The sequence below is a fragment of the Gallinula chloropus genome (assembly GCF_964237585.1).
Source record: "Gallinula chloropus genome assembly, chromosome: Z".
Classification (NCBI taxonomy): Eukaryota; Metazoa; Chordata; class Aves; order Gruiformes; family Rallidae; genus Gallinula; species Gallinula chloropus.
Window position 1 is genome coordinate 68,804,737 of NC_140089.1, and position 20,076 is coordinate 68,824,812.

At 38.1% G+C, this 20,076-nt stretch overlaps 1 protein-coding gene across 1 annotated transcript in view; it reads right to left on the reverse strand.

Annotated features, from left to right (window-relative positions):
• RAB3C (RAB3C, member RAS oncogene family) overlaps positions 1 to 20,076 on the reverse strand; it is a gene marked incomplete at both ends in the record, with an annotated part of 118,066 nt that overhangs the window by 67,593 nt on the left and 30,397 nt on the right. The window contains one exon of the mRNA XM_084278243.1: positions 135 to 253. Coding sequence (XP_084134369.1) covers positions 135 to 253 — 119 coding nt within the window. The remainder of the gene's footprint in view (positions 1 to 134; positions 254 to 20,076) is intronic.

Consider the following 20,076-nt stretch of genomic DNA (forward strand, 5'->3'; position numbering starts at 1 on the left):
CTCCATATACTTGGTTATAACAATACTTGGGCACAGCATTGGGAAGTAAGATTTTCCAAATAATTTACACTGTCACAGTAGGTGACATCAAATGTTTTCTGTGCAATTTAATATGAGTTCCAAGTTTTACTTACCAATCCTGCACAGCATTGAAAGACTCTTCATTTGTGATGTCATACATTAAAATGAAGCCCATTGCACCCCGGTAGTAAGCTGTGGTAATTGTTCTGTATCTCTCCTGGCCTGCTGTGTCCTGAAACAATAACAAAAAAAATTCTTACATCTTGCAAATTAAATGAAAAATGGTAATTTTTTTTTAAATAGAAAGAAAAGTGACAACAGTTACTGTAAAACTCTGCAATCCTACTCATAAAACTCATTAAGGGGGATAAAACTGAAAATAACAGGAAAAAGGGGAATTTTGCATTGGAGGTGAGAGTAGAGAGAAGCAGAAAGGCATGGCCCTCTGTCAAGTTGTATTTCCTGAGTCACACACTGTTTTATGTCATTCAACTTGAAAGTCAGGTAAGAACATTGCCTCCTGTTTCTTTACACATACATCATTCATCTCATAAACTAATAAAGTAAAAAAGGAGATTCTACATACATCAGAAACCACTTACAGAATAAGAAACATAACTAAAACAGTTACTGAAACCAAACAAGGTATGAGCCAAAATATCCGTCTTCTGTCCATTCTGGATTACAGCTGCTACTGCTCTGGTGTAGTTTCAGCCACTACAAGCAAAGCTGAGGTGGAACTTAGACCCTCACGGGTCTCAAAGGAGGCCAGGTTGTGTCTTTGTGGGAAAGGCCAGGCAGACCTAAAATTTTTCTGCTTATGCTCTGAGCTACTTGAGGCAGTATCAGCTGGGGTTGAGAGCCCTATTATCAGAACCACTCCCAAATTTCCTGGCGGTATTACTGAGTATTAAGGAATTAAGACCCTCATGAAGCCTGTGCATATTCGAATAGTCAGAAGTCTGTTCTTTCTCACTAGTTCACAGTCTGTCAGTAAGACAAAAGTATCATTTAGCTGAAGAAATACCAAAGTATCACCTCTCTCTTATTTAAAACCATTTTGTCGTATTTGTTTTATGGAAAAAGGTTTACTCTCACATTTTGCTCACTTCATGTATTCGATTTGACATTAGACAAAAGAGCTGGGAGGGTCAGAAGAAAAATGTAGCCTATGGCAAGCGTGTGGCCTTTCTATACGGGAGAGAGACGATTTTCAAACAAGTTTTGTCAGTGTCTATCTGTTTGTTTGTCATTCAGAGACACAGTTGGAAATACGATGGTATGACAAGCAGGAGCCCACTGCTAGTGAAGCAAATCTTGTTTTGCTGCAGGTAATTTCCACTGAGCCCTGTCTGCAAACACGAGGGAACAGCCCTTGCAATGAAGCCGTCAGTGAGTGAAGCTTCCTACCCACGACACAAACTATTTTCTGCCCAGTGTTAAAGGTAGCTAGTGCAGGCTTAGGCACTCTTGATTATGGAGAATGAAAAGTGAGTGTAAAGGAAGACAAATTGAGAAAAAGTTCTTAAATAATTTAATATTAATCACAGAATCACAGAATCACAGAATCTTAGGGGTTGGAAGGGACCTCAAGAGATCATCGGGTCCAACCCCCCTGCCAAAGCAGGCTCCCTATCTCATATTACACAGATAGGCATCCAGACGAGACTTGAATATCTCCAGAGAAGGAGACTCAACCACCTCCCTGGGCAGCCTATTCCACTGCTCCGTCACCCTCACTGTGAAAAAGTTCTTCCGCATGTTGGTGCGGAACTTCCTATGCTCCAGCTTACAGCCATTGCCCCTAGTCCTGTCCCCACAGACCACTGAAAAGGGGCTGGCCAAATCCCCCTGCGTCCCAAGTCTAAGATATTTATAAACACTAATTAGGTCTCCCCTAAGCCTTCTTTTCTCCAGGCTGAACAGACCCAGCTTACTCAGCCTTTCCTCATATGGGAGATGTTCCAGGCCCTTAATCATCTTCGTGGCCCTTCTCTGGACTCTCTCCAGGAGATCCCTGTCTTTTTTATACCATGGAGCCCAGAACTGGACACAGTACTCCAGGTGGGGCCTGACCAACGCAGAGTAGAGGGGGAGGATCACTTCCTTCGACCTGCTGGACATACTCTTCCTGATGCATCCCAGGACCCCATTGGCTCTCTTCGCCACCAGTGCGCACTGCTGGCTCATAGCCAACCTGTCATCAACCAGGACCCCCAGGTCCTTCTCCACAGAGCTCCTTTCCAGCAGGTCATCCCCCAGCCTGTACTGATACAGTCGGTTGTTCCTCCCCAGGTGCAAGACTTTACACTTGCTCTTGTTGAACCTCATCTGGTTTCTCCCAGCCCAGCTCTCCAGCCTGTCAAGGTCTCGCTGGATGGCAGCGCAGTGTTCCTGCGTGTCAGCCAATCCTCCCAGCTTTGTATCATCAGCGTACTTGCTGAGGGTGGATGCTATTCCCTCATCAAGATCGTCAATGAAGATATTAAACAGGACTTGACCCAACACCGAGCCCTGGGGAACACCACTAGTCACAGGCCTCCATTCAGATTCTACTCCACTGATCACAACCCTCTGAGCCCGGTCCGACAGCCAGTTCTCGACCCACCTCACTGTCCACTCATCTAACCCTTGTTCCCTCAGCTTCTCTATCAGGATGTCGTGGGAGACAGTGTCGAAAGCTTTGCTAAAGTCAAGGTAGACGACATCCACTGCTCTCCCTCCGTCCACCCAGTTGGTGATGACATCATAGAAGGCTATGAGATTGGTCGAGCACGATTTCCCCTTGGTGAATCCATGCTGACTACTCCTCATAACCTTCTTCTCTTCCAGTTGTTTGGAGATGGCATCCAAAACAAACTGTTCCATCACCTTTCCAGGGACAGAAGTGAGGCTGACTGGCCTGTAGTTACTGGGATCCTCCTTCTTGCCTTTTTTAAAGACTGGAGTCACATTGGCTATTCTCCAATCTTCAGGCACTTAATAAATTATAATATTTTAATAAATTAAATAATAAATTATAATAAATAATTAGTTAATAATGAAGTTTCAGAAAGATGCAAACACTTTGGATTTGGATCAGTTTGGGAAAGAACCAGGTGTTTGGTTTTGTTTTCAATACAGGATTCTAATATGTGCCTGTAGCTTATATTATGGTAATGTGATGATAAAATGGTACTTCAGTATATGACATAGGTGAATGACCATGAATAGAGTGGACTTGATTAGCATCAAGCAACAGAAATCACATTTCTGTTGGTATTATCTTTCTCTTCACTTGCTGTAAAGAAGAAACTAAAATTTTAATTGGCCTATCAGACAAATTTTGGACTAAAGTGTTTATGATCATCTAAGAAATTAAACCAAATATCAGTAATCAATATTGTCAAAACTGTGTGTTCCACATATTCCTAACCATCTCCTTTCTAGTCAGAATACAGTATGTTCATAAATACCTGAAAGACAGTTCCTTTTTTATGACCATTAAGGAACTTAAATACCACTTGCAAGGCGAAGTAGCTCATTTGAAACATCAAATACTTTAATATTATATATCATATTTAATTACAGTGATTTATTTCAAACTGATAATGCCACTATGTAAGCGGTGTTTCACTCTATTATCTTCTTATTCTTATGGAATAACTGAACAGAAAAGAAATATTTTCCTGATATGTATAAACTCTTATTACAAAAATCTCACTTTTTTTTCCCAAAGAAATTAGATAGTTAAAAAGGCTGTCTATAGGCAGTGAAAAAGGAATGGTAGAGATACAGTCTCAGTGAAAAATACCCGTTTCTGGCTCAGAATGAAGATAGCAATCTGTATGTATTCAGCCAAGCCTCCTTTATCGTGTATGTGTGAAATGGTCTGGACATAGATAATTCCAGATTACTTTCATTTCAGTTGAGTTTAGAGCTGTGAATTTGACAGTACAATAGAATAAAGGTATGTTAGTTATTTTTGCAGCAACCACACAAACTTGTTTCTGTGCTGTGCTTCTCCCTTGAAACAACTCTTAAATATCATGGGGAATTTCCTACAGATCCTTATTATTACGGTGTAATTGCCATACCATTGCCATACTATTCCTGTATGGGGAATGCACCAGCTGCAGGGAGCAATGCTCCCAGAGGAACGGAGAGGTACAATGGTGTCAGGAGAAACAGGAACAGAAGAACCTGTATTCCTCACAAATTTAAAACGTTTATAGGGTTGCAAAGTGTCAAAACACAAAATCTTGAAAATAATTAGTTAGGCTTGTAAAGTGCAATTAGCTGAGCTAACTTAGCAGCTGTAAATCCCCCTTACTGCCTAGTCCTCCTGAGCTAAACTTCACCTAGAATGTGCCATGCTAGGTTAGACCATAGCAGTGTTTTTGAGCAATATGTTGAATCAGGCCTTTGAATTTGTTTGCTGAGCATATGTGCTCCATCCCACCCTTGGCTAGCACTGCAGCACTGGCAGCAACAATACTTTACGCAAGTAACTTTCAAGTGGAGTTGCTCATTATTAATTCACACAGTTTTGAAGGTAAAATCCAACAGTATTAGGCAGCAATAACTTTTAATACACCCATCATGAAGGAATTCAGTCCGTAAAATAAACTTATTTTGTAGCAAATTTGTATGCTAAACATACAAATGCGTGTTTAGATCCACTTCCCCATATTTTGAGTTTTACTCCTATCTCAATACAGCCTGTGTCACGTGGCAAAATACTGGCAGCAGTAGAGGAAGACTTCCTGGATATGTCTGCTGCACATCCACCTTTGAAAAAGGCAAACAGAAGGGTAAAATTGGAAATGTGAATTGGGTAAATTTTCACTTTGCAGGTCAAAATTTTCCATTAAGGTAAACAAAATTTGCAGCAATCAAGAACTGCAGCTCCTTTATGAGTTTCATGTTTCTTCCCTGCTGTTGCTTCCCAAAGGTTATTTATATCTGCCACCAAAGAGAATCTAGGTTTCTCTAATTTCTCTTATTGATACATTAAACAGTATCAAAAAAAAGGACTCGAGGCAGTAATTGAATGAAAATCTAAACTGGCTTTTTTTCAGAGCAGCACAAAAGACATCTCTGATCTCTCCACAAGTATCTCTGGGATCTCAGGGAAGAAAGGATAAAAAGAAAACTATGACAAATGAAAAAAAAAACCAAAAAAACCAAAAAACGAAACAGTAAGACAGCTGTTCAGAGAGGGGCCAGGGATAAACTCTGCAAGACTCTCGAGATGCAGGAGTGGACAGAGGTAAACCCACCTGAAGCATGCTGCTAACCAGCCCTGGGTCTGTAGTAGAAGTAAGTGGGCAGGGTAGAAAGAAAGAGGACAGGGAGGAAAGCTGATGGAGCAGTAGGAGCTGACTATCCTAGGATCACCATTTTTCAACAAACAGCACTGCCAACAGAAAGTGTTAGGCACACAGAAACACAGACATATGAACATTTTCAACTAGAAATGGAAAATACATTCAAAACTGTTTCATTAGCTCATGTGTTCACAGAAGATTTAAAACTGCATATTGCCAACTCAATCTTTGCTGATGTACCTATCTCTAGTAAGCAGCTCTTTCCAGACTTCTCATGGTTTTTGTTTCCCTGGAATTCTGTCCTTATATACATACATATATATCATAAAATTATAGAATCACAGAATGTCCTGAGTTGAAAGGGCCACATCAAGTCCAACTCCTGGCTCTACACAGGGCCAGCCAAGTCAGAGCATGGGACTGAGAGCATCGTCCAGATGCTTCTTGAACTCAGTCAGGCTGGGTCCCTGTTCCAGTGCCCGACCACACTCTCAGTGAAGAACCTCTTCCTAAGATCCAGCCTAAATTTCTGCTGTTGCAGCTTCATGCCATTCCCTTGAGTTCCGCCCCTGGTCACCAAAGAGATCGGTGCCTGCCCCTTTTCTCCCCCTCATCAGAAAGCCACAAACTATGTTGAGGTCTCCCCTCAGGCTCCTCTTCTCCAGGCTGCACAAACCAAGGGACTTGTCAGACTTCCCCTCCAGAGCCTTCACCATCTTCATTGCCCTTCTCTGGACACTCTCCAATATTCTTGTGTCCCTCTTGTACTGTGGCACCCAAAACTGCACACAGTGCTGAAGATGAGGTCGTACCAGCACATATATATATACACACACATATATATATATACACACACACATACACACACGTGTGTGTGTCTGTGTGCATGACTGCATGTATTTATAGAAATATACATATGTATATATATATTTAAAAAAAACATTTGGAGAGTGAAAAGCCAGCTACTCATCTTGGCAGGATACATCTGCTGGACCTCCATGCTAACCCTTAGAACTCACCTCAAAGTCACAACTGACAGCTCATTCATCACACGGGAGGGATGTAGCAGCATGGCAGGGCTGGTTGGAAATAGTTGGGGTCAGAGCAGTGGGGAGAAGCATTGTTCCAAATGCGGCTAGTAAAAAAAGGTCCTGGGAGGGCTGTTCTGGCAGGCAGAAGGTAGGGCTGAGCTTGTGCTAGAGAGATAGCTTGGCTCCTGCTAAATCCAAATTGGTGTTGTAAAAGTACTTTACTGCCAGATTTGCTTTCTCTCACTCCACCCATGCAGCTGCTGACTGTGTCTGAAGCTCATTTCCTTTTAAATTTTCCCTTTTACTCCTTTTCGTTCTACCTTCTCCTTTATTTTTAAGACTCACATAAAAAGTTCAGTCAGTTCAGCTACCATGCCTTCCTAAAGCACAAAGCTTAGGAAAGCCTCCTTTCTAGCCCAGCATAGATTGACCTCAGCTGCTGTTGGCTCTGGAAACCAGGTTTGAGTCCACTGCCATTTCAGTGCATGCCTCCCTCTTTCCCTGCCACGAGCTCCAGGTTTCTCCTTGTCTTGTCTTCACTTTGGTTGCATCCTGTCCTGCTCTGTTGGAGGTGAGGATCGAGATTCCTCTTGCCTTTCTACCCCACCTTTGGATAGCTTTTATAAAGAATGTGTCAGTCAGCAGGACACAGCATTCTCTTCAAAAGTAAAAGGAATTAATTTAGATATTACTTTATATTTTAAATAAGCTTTATGTTAGGTTATAAGAAGAATTCCTTTTTCTGGAAAGGTTCAGGTTTTGCCTCCAAGATTATTATTTTTATTATTTTATGAAAAGTGTTACATAATCAAATGTTAACCTGTCCAGCTGCCAAAAATTTATAGTGGAAATAATGAATTTACACAATATAATTTACACTTCAAGTAATAATTCAAGAATTTAGTTATGAGCAAAATTAAAAGGTAAAATAATTATTTTTTTGAAATCTATGTGAAAAATGTGTCCCAGTGCACAATGAAAAAACAAAAGGCATTTAATATGGACTGAAATGATGGTATTAACAATAAAACTTTGACTAAAACCAAAATAATTTTGGAATGCTGACATCTGGCTCTCAATTCTGGCAAAGCTTTGGATGATCAGAACAACTTGCTATTGAGTGAAAAGGACACAAAGAAGTGTTAAATCTACAACAACATTACAAGGAATGGTAAAACCTGACACTCAACTAAACTATGGGCTTGACAGAAAGCCTACTTAAGCTCCAGGAGTGTACTTGGTAATTTAGACATTAAACAAGCAGTAGTTATCTTACTTACAGTGAGAAAGTTTGCAACAGAGGCAATACTAATGCTATGAGACTTACACCTATTAGTAAAATAAGAAGCAGAGCTGTTTCATCCACAGATGAAGGAGGCATTAAACAGTCTTTCTGTCCTTCTCTCCCTTAGCTTTGGTGACTACTAAAGGTATTTGCAACTTGCCAGTGTTCCAAACCATCTCTCCCACACCCAGAGCACCTGATAGCCTAAATTGAGTGTGTGTGCTTGCTCTGCAATAAATGTGGAAGCATTTTGGAGTTTCTTTTGTTTCTTGTTTTTGGTGGGGTTTTTTTGTTGGTTTTTTGTTTTGGTTATTTTTACAGCTGTACTAAAGCTTTTACCACTCTGTCTGATCTTCCACCATTTTTACAGGCATTTGTCTTTCATTTAGCAGAGCTGGAAAAAAACCACTGAGCCATAGTATAGGCTCAGAGACTTAAGAGTCATGTGGACTTTTACCACATAAACAGAGAAAAATGTCAAGATACACTGGAATTCCAGAGTGCCTTCCCCTTCCCTTTTATGTACTTTGAATATATACTTACAAACCTTTTGCGTTGAATAGTTCTCTCTAGAACTTATTATTCATAAGCGTAATAAGCCTTTAGTTTTCTTTCTCCCTTGCCATTTTGTGCTATTCTACATCTCGAAGACAGCTTTCTCTATTAATATTCATAACTCATATTTAATTAACTTGTCCTTACTATTCAGGATGACGTAGGATCTGTGTATAGAGAAAAGTCTGACCAGCCATTTTGATAATAGCTCTATACTAGTGCCTCATTGCACTGGAAAAATTTGCATAATAGTGTCATCATGTTACAATATTATGCAAATCTTTGTCCACTGACTAGCAAACAGTACCTCTTAGCTATTGAGAGCTTTGAACATAATTCTTTCCTCATGACAGCACTCAGATTAGCACATTTTTGTCCTCAGTCTTTTTTACAAACACCGTTTTGTAACTCTCCAACTCTAAAGAGAAAAATGAATTAGAGGTACAAAGGACCTTTTAAAGCCATAAACCAAGCACTCTTGCCAGAAACTCTCTCCACCTCTGCTTTTCCCTGTGACAAACCCCTGTGTTTAAATCTGAAGTTTCTCTTATTTGGAACAAATTACAGCAATGTTCCTATTAAATATTAATAACCTTCCAAACCTGCCCATAAGTAGAACATTAAGTTTACAAAACACATTTAAAGGCTCATTACTATCAACTGCTTTTTACAGAAGAATGTTTTAAATGTTTTAATGTTTAAATGTTTTAATCTCAATTACCTTAATAAAGGAAAAGATACAATCTGCAACACAGAACAAGCAACATTTTACCGATTTTAAGCAAGAAACCATAAATGCAGTTTTTCTGGAAGAGTTCAGCCATGGTTGAGTTTCAATCCCATTCAGAACTTCCATAAGGGCCAGTAAAAGGCCAGATTAGTGCTTTAGAATACCTGCAGTTTCCTTGGTTTCCCTTTTAACTCCTTGGCCCTCCAACAGTCTGTCACCAAAAAATATTTATGTGACTGTGGGTGAGGTCTTTGAATTCCCCATCACACTGTTTAGTTTTTTCCTTGGGTCTGGTTGTCTAGCCAGAATCATTAAAGAACATCAGTTCTTCAGCCACCTTCAACACATTGAAATGAACCTGTCCAAAATGCTTCTGTGTTAAAGGTAAAGAAGGAGAAAGGATAGATGGCACAGAACAGATTATTTGAGCCATCAGGTGCTGGAAGATTTTTTTAATTATTTTTTTTTTTGAACCGCATAGGAGTTCACTGCTGCATCCAGTCAGCTTCAGAGAATCACTGACTGGTTTGGGTTGGAAGGAACTTCAAAGCCCGTCTAGTTCCAACCCCCTGCCATGGGCAGGGACACCCTCCAATACATCAGGTAGCCCAAAGTCCCATCCAAGCTACCTGTCGCGGTCCTGCCCCCAGCCGGGAGCTGAGCACCGCACTGCTGCTCACTCTGTGGGGGGAAAGGGCATGGGGAAAAGATAAAAAGGCAAAGTCAAACCTCATGGGTTGGGATAAGGATAGTTTACTGGGCCAGCAGAGAGAGAAATAACAATAATAGGACTTTTATGGCAAAAAATTATGAAACTGATGATAGACAATGTAGTTTCTCACCAAACTGCACAACTCAGGCTGTACAGCTCAGAGCTGTCCTGAAGCTGGACTGTCCCCAAAATCTGCATGTCCTGGAGCCATGCACTCCTCCCCCCACCAGCCCCCCTTTATGCTAAGCATGATGTAATTGACATGGAATACACTCTTGGGCCAGTTTGGGTCACCCGTCCTGGCTGTGTCCCTTCCCAGCTCCCTGGGTGCACCCCCCCACCGCCTTTTTGTTAGCAGGGAAGTATGAACAACTGAAAAGTCCCTGACTGCTTTCAACAATGAGAAACATCAGGGTGTTACCAGCACTGCTTTCACTCTAATTCCCAAACACAGCATTCTACCAGCTGCTAGAAGGAAATTAACTCTATCCTGGCCAAAACCAAGACACTGGTCTTGAACACTGCCAGGGAGTGGGCAGCCTGTGCCAGGGCGTCACCACCCTCACAGGAAAGAATTTCTTCCTAACATGTAATCTAAATCTTCTTTCAGTTTAAAGCCACACTCCCAAATAGTCCCTCTCCATCTTTCCTGTGGGCCGCCTTTGGGTATGGGAAGGCTGCAGTAAGGTCTCCCTGGAGCCTTCTCTGCTGCAGGCTGAACAAGCTTGTGACACAACAGTGATTCATGAAAGACCAAGGATCTGGCTGCAAGACTTTTAGACTTTTCTGACTTCTCTCGTTTTTTCAAAGCTGATCTCTAATTAACAAGTCTTAGAACATGCTGAAAAATCTATTTTTCTGTCTTTTAATTATTTCTGTTTCCTTGGGGAAGGGAAGGGATGGGAAAGGGAGAATATTTCAGTTTGAAGGAACCTAAAATGATCATAGAGTCCAACTGCCACAGACAGTGAATAATACGACCCTACAGGGAAAAAAAAAATCACTAAAAATCCTCCTGATTTTATTTCTAAATTAATGGAAGTAAAATATTGCCACTTTGGATTTTCTATGCAATGTTATTTCACTGGAAAATGCTTAATTACCTCAGTGAACTTTTTCTGAAGTTTATGTTTGCGTGAAAAATTTCACTGCAGCAGGCAATTGGATCAAATCCAATCCATCAAGGAATTACTGGCCAACACTACAAAATAACTCCCACCAGAAATAGGTACTAGTTCATAGGTTTTAGAAATCCATGGCGTAACAGAATTGTAAAACATTGGCTGAAAAGACTGTTGGATATGGTAGGCTTGGCTGTCCCTGGATATCTTCTAGTTCATGTTTACAGGCCTGTAGAGCACAATCTACACATAAGCACAAAACATGCCATATCACTTTACACCTGAGAATTATGCAATTATTTTGAAGATTGCCTTCTATTACGTCACCCAAACACAACAGATTTTTTAAGAATCCAAGCAGATAGATTTCTCAGTTTTCTGAGGACCTCACACTAATCTTAAAATGCTGAATTTATTTTCTTTTTGCTTACTTTTTAAGCAAGTCAAACAATGGCTTATGGGATTCAGTAACAGGAAAGTTTCAAGCATAATAGTCAGAGAAAAAAGTCTTACTGATTCTGTAAGCTGCAATAGTCACATGATATCCGTGCTTATTTTTCTTTTAAGCAGCAAAATAGATCTTTCAAGACAGAAAATCTACATCATACAGTTAGTAAATTAACTAACTATTTAGGAAGATCAAAACCCATTTATTCTGATCAAGTAAAAGGGGACAATTCTATCAGTCCTGAAGCTGAAATGTTGTCTCAAATGGTCAAGTCCAGTACAAAAGAAAAAAGGAATGAAAAGATTTTGGCCTGTTAATGTAGGATTGAAATGCTTTCAAAAATATACTATAATTCCTATATGTATTACCAGGCAGAATCGCTTCATACATTATTTGAAAAGTTTTGAATGCGAATTTTTCAATAAACTAAAACATGCTGTTATAAATAATTTCTAAAGGTAGGATTTATATCACGTGTGATGTACTGTAATTAGTGTTATTCTTCAGCTGTGATTTTCAAACTACAGGTATTTTTCCAGTAATCATAGTTATTCTGTCTTAATGCATCATAAAGGAATAGGAAATTACAGTCTAATGGAAGCAAAAAAATGACCAGCTGTGAAATCTCTAGCAAGTATAATTATAATCAGGGCCACATTAAAGCACTAGCTAATACAAAACCAGACATTTGGCTTATACAGTCAAAGAACAGTCTAAAAACAAATTGAGTGTAAATAATGCTCAAAGGACTTTGGTGCCTATAGTGCAGCATTGACTACATTGAAACTGTAGACATTTCATAACAATTCTTCTTTAATTCATATCATGTGCTATTTTTTCTCTAATTTAAACTAAGATGCAGTTTCCTAGAAGTCACCACACTCCACTACAGCTCTATCCCATTCTTCCCAGTCTTCTGTCACATAATTGTGGTTTTACAGTAGTTGTAAGGTTCATTACTTTGTAAACAATATGGTCACATAGGTGCACATTTCTGTGTATATACTCAAAATATAAATATGTATAGATTATAAACATATGCATATAGCACTAATGAAACATCTCTTTTCCTCTATTCCTGTTATTGTACAAAGGTTTTGTACACTTTCCCCAAGTATTATGTATTTATGTCAGGCATTAAGAAATCAAAATTTTCTCATTGCACATTTTTGCCTGAAGTCCCAAAATTCTGACCGACCTCATAAAAGCATGTGAAGAAGAAAATATATGCATTCATAATTTCTCTCATATGCATTTGATTATCTTTAAACAAAAAGGGGAGTTACCTTAAAGCATGACAAACTCACAAGTATACATTAGGAATGCAAGCATATTAAGACAGTGTGGTTATTTCAGATTCACATATTATTTAAAAATAAAAACAAACATAAAGTTAATGTAATGTAAATGACAGCAAATAAAATTACTCTTTTTCGATTACACATTAGACTAAATTAATTTCAAAAGCCAAGTTAAGAGTCCCTTGATAAAGCAGCTATTACATACACAACAGAGTTAACATAATTCAGGTTCCTTAACCATGCCTCTCCAGGCCTCTTTCGCTGCAAAAGACATCTTTTTGGATGGATGTGTGTTTTCCATGCATGCAATCTCTGATTTTTGCTGCTGCAACCTGAACAGAAATCTCCGTAATCTTTTCACTGAATATAACACTAACCAGCAAATTAACTGGAAATTGCATTATTAGACACTCAACCATGTGTTCTTTGATCCTAGATAAAAATTAAAGATTACTTCTACCCTCATTTGATTAGACTGTGGGACATGTTCTCTCACTGTACAGACATAACTGAATTATCATCCATCAGCTGACAAATTGCTACTGTGGCTGATAAGACAATCTGACAGGCAAATAAGACTGAGACTTGAATAAAGATCAGAGTGAGAACTGATCCCAAAAAGGAGATATTTTTTTTTCTGATATAGTTTCTAATATACTGGGGGTGAGGAAATTTTAAAAAAAAAATCTGAATTCTGGTCATATCACAAGCTTGCTCAGAGAATCCTGCTTTAATGAAATAGGAAAGAGGAGGATAATTTGCTTGTTTATTAATCAGATCCGCATAATTTCATAGGGGTTCCTGTTTCAGCCCGCAGCATATAGCTCAAACAGAAGTTCTTGATTTTGCTAAATCTAACTGGTGTTAGCAGAGTGGGCAAGGAGGGGAAACAGCCCTTTCCAATCATCTGCCATCACAAACAATTCTGGAACACAACAGGACTCAATACTTGTACCTGGAAATCATTCAGTTCTAGGAGTGATGATATTTGCTTTGGGTTTCAAAGTCACCTTTACTGATGAGCAGAGGCAGCAAATGCATGTAAAGTACATATGACATTTTCTCCCATTTTTTCCCTTTTAATCTTCAGTATGATGAAATGTGATATGTATGACACACCATTTTGGCTAAGATGGATGTACTACATCAGTAGACAGAATGAGGCATTCAAGACTGAGGACATACCTGACATTGAAGAAATATCAATGATTATTAGGATATAAAATCTGAAAGGAAGGAGGCCAATTATGTCCTTTGTTATACAAAAAAAATTAAACAAGCACAGGCAGTTCAGTTATATCCAGACTGACCCAAACCAAAGTGAAGACCTAACGTACCAAATGAAAGGATTTAAATATTGAGCAATTTATTCCTACTGACATAACATTTATCTTTTCTACGTAATGCAGTGTTGTATTTATGTGTTTCTCCCTTTAAATTGTATTCACTTCTATATACTTCCCCAAAAAAATTGTGTGGGGTTTGAGCTTTATTTTTTGAGAGGCTATTTCAGTGTTAGACCTTTCCGAAAGCAAACAGACCAGGAACAAAACCAACTCAAGTATTTATGGAAAAATTACACAAACCATTGACTCATCACCAGATACTATATCTTAAAAGTTCAAGTGTTTGCAGCATAGATGTTTCATAATAATATATGACATGTACTTGACAATGAGATATAAGGAAATAGTAGATTCAATCAATAACTAGTTAATACTTTTAAATAACAAATTTAAGCAAAGTACACTAAATTTAGTCACTTCATACACCCAAGCATGATCTTAATCTTACAGCACAATGTAACTGAACTTGGAGCAAAATTACTAACCACAAAAATGATTCTCTGCTCTCAAATCTTTTATTAGACCTACCATATGCTTATCTAAAATAGAAAAACTGGGATGTCAGAGTCACCCAGTATTTTTTGAGGACATGCTCTGAATTAACAAATCCTATGAAAACATCGCTGAAAATAACCTGTTATCCATTCCAATAATGTTTAGCAGAAAAGTTTATAGCAACAAACCTGTTATTTATACACATATATACACACATACACATATATATAAAAGTCCCTCCTTTAAAAAAATATACAGGCTCAAACATAAAATTGTCAATTCCATTTTAAAAAGGAAGAATTTACGAATTATTACGGTTGGGTTGAAGTAATCTCTTCTACATGAAATTTTGACTACTAGAATAATTTGGAATTGAAAAAATGGTAGGAAAGATTGGCATGAAGTAATTTACTTTTCTCAAATCAGCATTAATAATTCTTATCCTGGATTTCAGGGCTGGTTCAAAATCCCTGTGAAGATCAAAAACAATCATCTATCACTTGTAAACCATAGAAAACAGAAAAAAATTAAGGTGGGGAATTTTTTGACTGAGACTAGAATCCCTCTGACTGAAATAAATTCCAGTGTAAAGAACTTTGATCAAAGAGACAAACTTTGACTTTGGAATTAAGTGTTTGAAGCAGAAAGACTGACTACAGTCTTTCTATACTGGGAGGTTACACTCCCAACACTTAGTGAAATACTTGTATCTGATCGGCTACTTAGGTCCCAAGAATAAAACCCCACAGCTTTCCTGCCAGGCTCAGGCAGTATGCACTCATCATTTGTCCTGTTCATGATGTCAGTGTGCACTTACAGCACTTCCCCCTCCTGTCTAGCTAAAGGGTCCTTCTTGTTATACATAAATATATTTGGAAAGCACACACTAGAAACCCACGCAAGTGAAAACCAAAGAAGCTTTCCTTACAAGCAGCTTTTGACACATGCTGACCGTATCAAGTTAGCACAAAACACTGCAGCTACTACCACTTCTCTCTTCTAATGAAAACTACAGTTCTGTAGTGTCCACGGTGTCAGTGACCATTTTCACACAGTAACCTCATAGTTATAGCACTTAGACCAGGAAGGTTAAAAAAGTGCCTCAATGCCCTGCTCAGTCTAAGGCCTGAAGAATGTTTTCCACTTCTCAGGAAAATGTTCATATCTCTTGACTTCCCCCACGTAGTGAATGTCCTTTCTTGTTTCTGGCCTTAGGAACTGCTTATTCAATGAGGCAGACACAGAAGGAGAACACTAACGTCATCTGAAGACATGGAAGGAGAAGGTTAACTCACGAGCCTGCAGGTTAGACTTCCTCCAAGAAGATGAGAAGAGGTGCTCTGACTCCTGGCAGCAGTAAGCACTTCTCCCAGCCTGGCTAAATTTCCTTAACCACCACCAGCACCTCCAACAAATTAAGTATAAAGTGGTTACACAACATACAGATAACATAAAAGCCACTTAAGACCAACAGATGGTTTCAGGCTGTGAATCCTGATATCATGAATGTAACTAATTCAGGACTGAAAAATTTCAGACCTATCATTCCCCATGCTTCCTATTGCTGTTTTACAAATAACATCCCTCCACACCCAGCACCATCTGGCCATTTTAAGTTCTGGTCCTACATGTTCTGTCTGCACTAGGAAATGCAGCTGTCTAGTCTAGGTATATGATTCTTGCTCCGGGAACCAGGCCTCTAGGGAAAATCTTGGCACATCTAAATCACTTTATGGACCTTTGTCTTAATTACTAGGAAAAGACAGAGTAAAACCAATCTGCCAATCTGTGTTATAGAGAAACATTAAAAAATAAAAATAAAAATTGAGTATGTAATAAATTTATATGAACGTGAACGGTAAACAAAGTAATGATAAACCTCTCTGGTGTAAAACCCCGTGGTGTGTGCCATCATTTATACACTGGACAACAGCCACTGAGCTGTGGACAGACTTCTTTAACAATCACTGCATTAAACTGCAACCTTTTCCCCCACATCTGACCACAGTTACTTAAATTTTGAATAAAACCAGAATGAGAAAATCCCTAATTTAATCAGGAAAAAAAAAAAAAAAACAAACCCATCAGATTAGAACTTTAATTTATGACAGTGATACTTAGAACAGAAAGGGATTTTAACAGAGACCAAGATTTAAGCTGCTTACTAAAACATGAATTCCTGCCCTGGAACCTGTAATTTTTAACTGGACATTTGAGCAGCCTATTCTGGGTAAGCACTGAAATTTACAGTTTAATCTTTAAATACAATGATTTTAGCATGGAACCTTGCTGCAAATTAGAGAAATATGAATAGCTCATAAGATGCCTATTTGATTTGCATAAATGAGCAATAATCAAAGCATTGTTGCGGCTCAAATCTTTGTCAAAAATTTTGTTCTTACATAAAGAAAAAAGGAAAAACATGCTATTCAGAAAATATTTTTAAAGCACTTCATATATCAAGAAAGAGAGAGAGATTTAGTGACAATACAGACATGCACATGTACATTGTTTCCACATGAAAAGCACAGCCAGGGTTGCAGGAAAAGCAGTTACTCTTACTAGCATGGACTTTGCACAGGACTCTCATTATCCATCACAATCCCCCATTCCTTTTCATATGCCTTTGGCAGATCTGCAGCTTACACTGCGAGGTCAGGAAATACTGCCTCTCAGGGCCATTAGTTGCTTAATCATCCCTTCCAGCCTCATTCAAGTATTAGCTTTGTATTACTGTGTGCAAAAAAATTAAATACCATGCTGGAGAAAGAGCATTTTTCAGACTGAGGAACAGTCATGGAGCATGACTCTCCTGTTACTGGAAACTGAGCTTTCCACACACTACTCACAGCTTCCTCTCAAGTGTAATTCAGTATCTCAACAAGATGAGCTATTTAACAAATGGGAACAACAGATTTAAGTTCAAAGACCTTGAACAGGAAATCACTATGTAAATCCAAGAACATTCTGCATGAGTAATTTGGTTTCTGGTTTCACTAGACTGTTGGACAAAAAAATGGACTTTGAACTTAGAAGGCAGAGCTAAGAGGTGGTTTCTTAATACTGTTTATAGGTGTACCATAGTTGATTAATATCGGTCTTTCCTAAGATAAATATGGATCTATTAATTGGATGTTTTAACCCTTCATATAATTTTTCTGCTTTTCAGTAGGCCTCTCTATTCTGCATTATATATTCCCGGATTTGGTTGATTTTGTAAACACAGTCCTATAAAGTAATCTGTCTCATTTGCTGTCCTTTCTTTATAGCTTCCAAGACCATAATATCACAAAGCAATATTCTCAAAATTCTCAAAGGCAGAAAGTTAATAATTGCAGTTCCCAGAAACCTCTAGATTTCCTAGCATGTTGATCCAAAGCAACTGGTAGAGAAGTCAGGCTTTTAGATTCATATTGTTTTCTTATTACTTCATGTTAGACTTGTATTGCTTTCTGACCTACGGTGGATATGTACTTCTCTAATAGAGCGAGTATTGTTACGTGAGTTTAGCCTCAGCTACAGAGTCCTGGAAACCATTACTCTGCAGAGCTCACTAAACTGGTTAAAATCAATCAGGTTACTTCATAGATTACTTTTATCTTCATATATAAAAACTATTCTAAGACAACTATTATGATCATTTCTTAGACAGCTTTCTTTCTAAATTAGTACAAATAAGTACTTTTCCACATTATGTGTTCAGGAAGAAAACCACATGAAAAATAAATATAGTAGCCAATTTCAATTACACTTTTTGGTTTCTTCTTCCAAACTTTTAATAGGAAATAATTGCACTTAAACCCCACAGAATGAGTAAGTATTTCTGAACTGGACTAAGCACCTAACTTCAGTTTGTTTCTTGGTTTTGTTCATGTTTGTTCACTGTTATTACAGTTTGACTTTCTGTATTTTTTAGTGTGACCGTTTTCGCCACTCACACTGAGTACTTAATTTCTTGCCTGCGTAGATCTCTTAACATTTACTTAAGAGATTTATTTTGAAATGTGAAAATGCTGGGATTTCATAGTATCACAGAATCATAGGATGCATTAGGTTGGAAGGTACTGTTAAAAGTCATCTAGTCCAACCAGCCTGCAATGATCAGGGACACCTTTGACTAGCTCAGGTTGTTCAGAGCTTCATCAAATCTGACCTTGGATGTCTGAAGGGATGGGGCCTCCACCATGTCTCTGTGCAACCTGTTACAGTGTTTCACCACCCTCACAGTGAACCATACAACCAACATTTGCCTAAGATAGGCTGATGAGTTCTGCTAATACTGGCAATATTAAAAAAGAGTACTTCTGTCTTTTGAGAGTCCACTTTTTTCTCTTTGAGGAAGCAGTAACCATTCTGAGGCGTCTTATTCCTATTCTTATTATTATCACTTCTATTATCATTAGTTTATGTTTGTAAATATGGCATAACTAGGCTGATCTATCTTATTTAAAGTTTTCCTTTCTCTACATTTTTTATTTGTTTCTTCTCATGAGACATTGCAAATTCTGTATCTGGATTTCTAGCAAGACTCTCATCAAGCCTACTGAAATACATGAGTCAGAATGTACATACTGTAGAATTAGGCTTACAGCACCTTCAGAACAATTATAATTATGACAAATTGAAGAACCACTGATGCCTATTTTTTATTTTATTTAGTTTGCCTTTTTACTTCTTCAGAGAACAGATCAAACAAATGTGAATTATAGTACAAGGGTGCACTATTATTTCAATTGTGTTACTTTCTTAATGAAATATTTTAAAGGGGGAACTGCTCAGAAGCATTTCATTATTAAGGTTCAGCTACATATTTTTATTTGACAACAGTAGCCTTATTTACTACAGTGTAAATCACTGTAAATATCATCTTGACACCCAACATTTAAAGTAACAGCTTTTTGTGTCCTTTAGACAAGGTATTGTAGGTCAGATGTCAGAGAAATTACAAATATTTGTACCAACATCCACACATTATATAACTTGATAAATGCATCTAATAAGAGAAAAAGAAAGCACCATTGTGGAAAGAGATCAATTTATTTGTATTGTGAACTAACACAGAAATGCTACAACCTGTGTAGCAGAGTTTTCTTAATATGGGGCAGTTTAGGTTAAAACCATTGTTTTTTAGGACACAGGTATTCCTGTGTTAATTTTTCACAGTGAGCAGGGTAATGAATTGATTTCTTCATGCTGCAACATATCTACCCATAGCTTCCCACTAAGGGAGAAGAAATGATTTAGATAGTCTCAATTAAATGTGGGTGATTTATTCCAAATCAGGACCTCCACAAAAGCTCTTATGCAAAAACCTAAAAGCTCTTTACATTTCCTGAGAAATACAGTGTCATAATTCTCAGCTTAAGTATTGAGGCTACTCTAGAGAAATACTGACATTCTATATTTCCCTCTATAAATGAAACATATATCTAAGGAGTAAGAAGACAATAATATGCACTTGCAGCCTTTTTTCCTTTTTTTTTTCCATAAAGAAATCCCCTGAGGATTATAAGCAATTTGCATTATACTTCAATATGGAAAATATCCATCATATCTGCATTTATTCATGTCCCAAGCATACATGCATTTCTATCACTTTCATTGGTGATCTTAAGACTACAAATGGAGAATTCTGATCTTTACATGAAGTCATTTGTAACAAGAATTGTGGGCTATACATGCAGTTATTACAGTAACTGTATTTTGCCAGAAATTTAGTCTT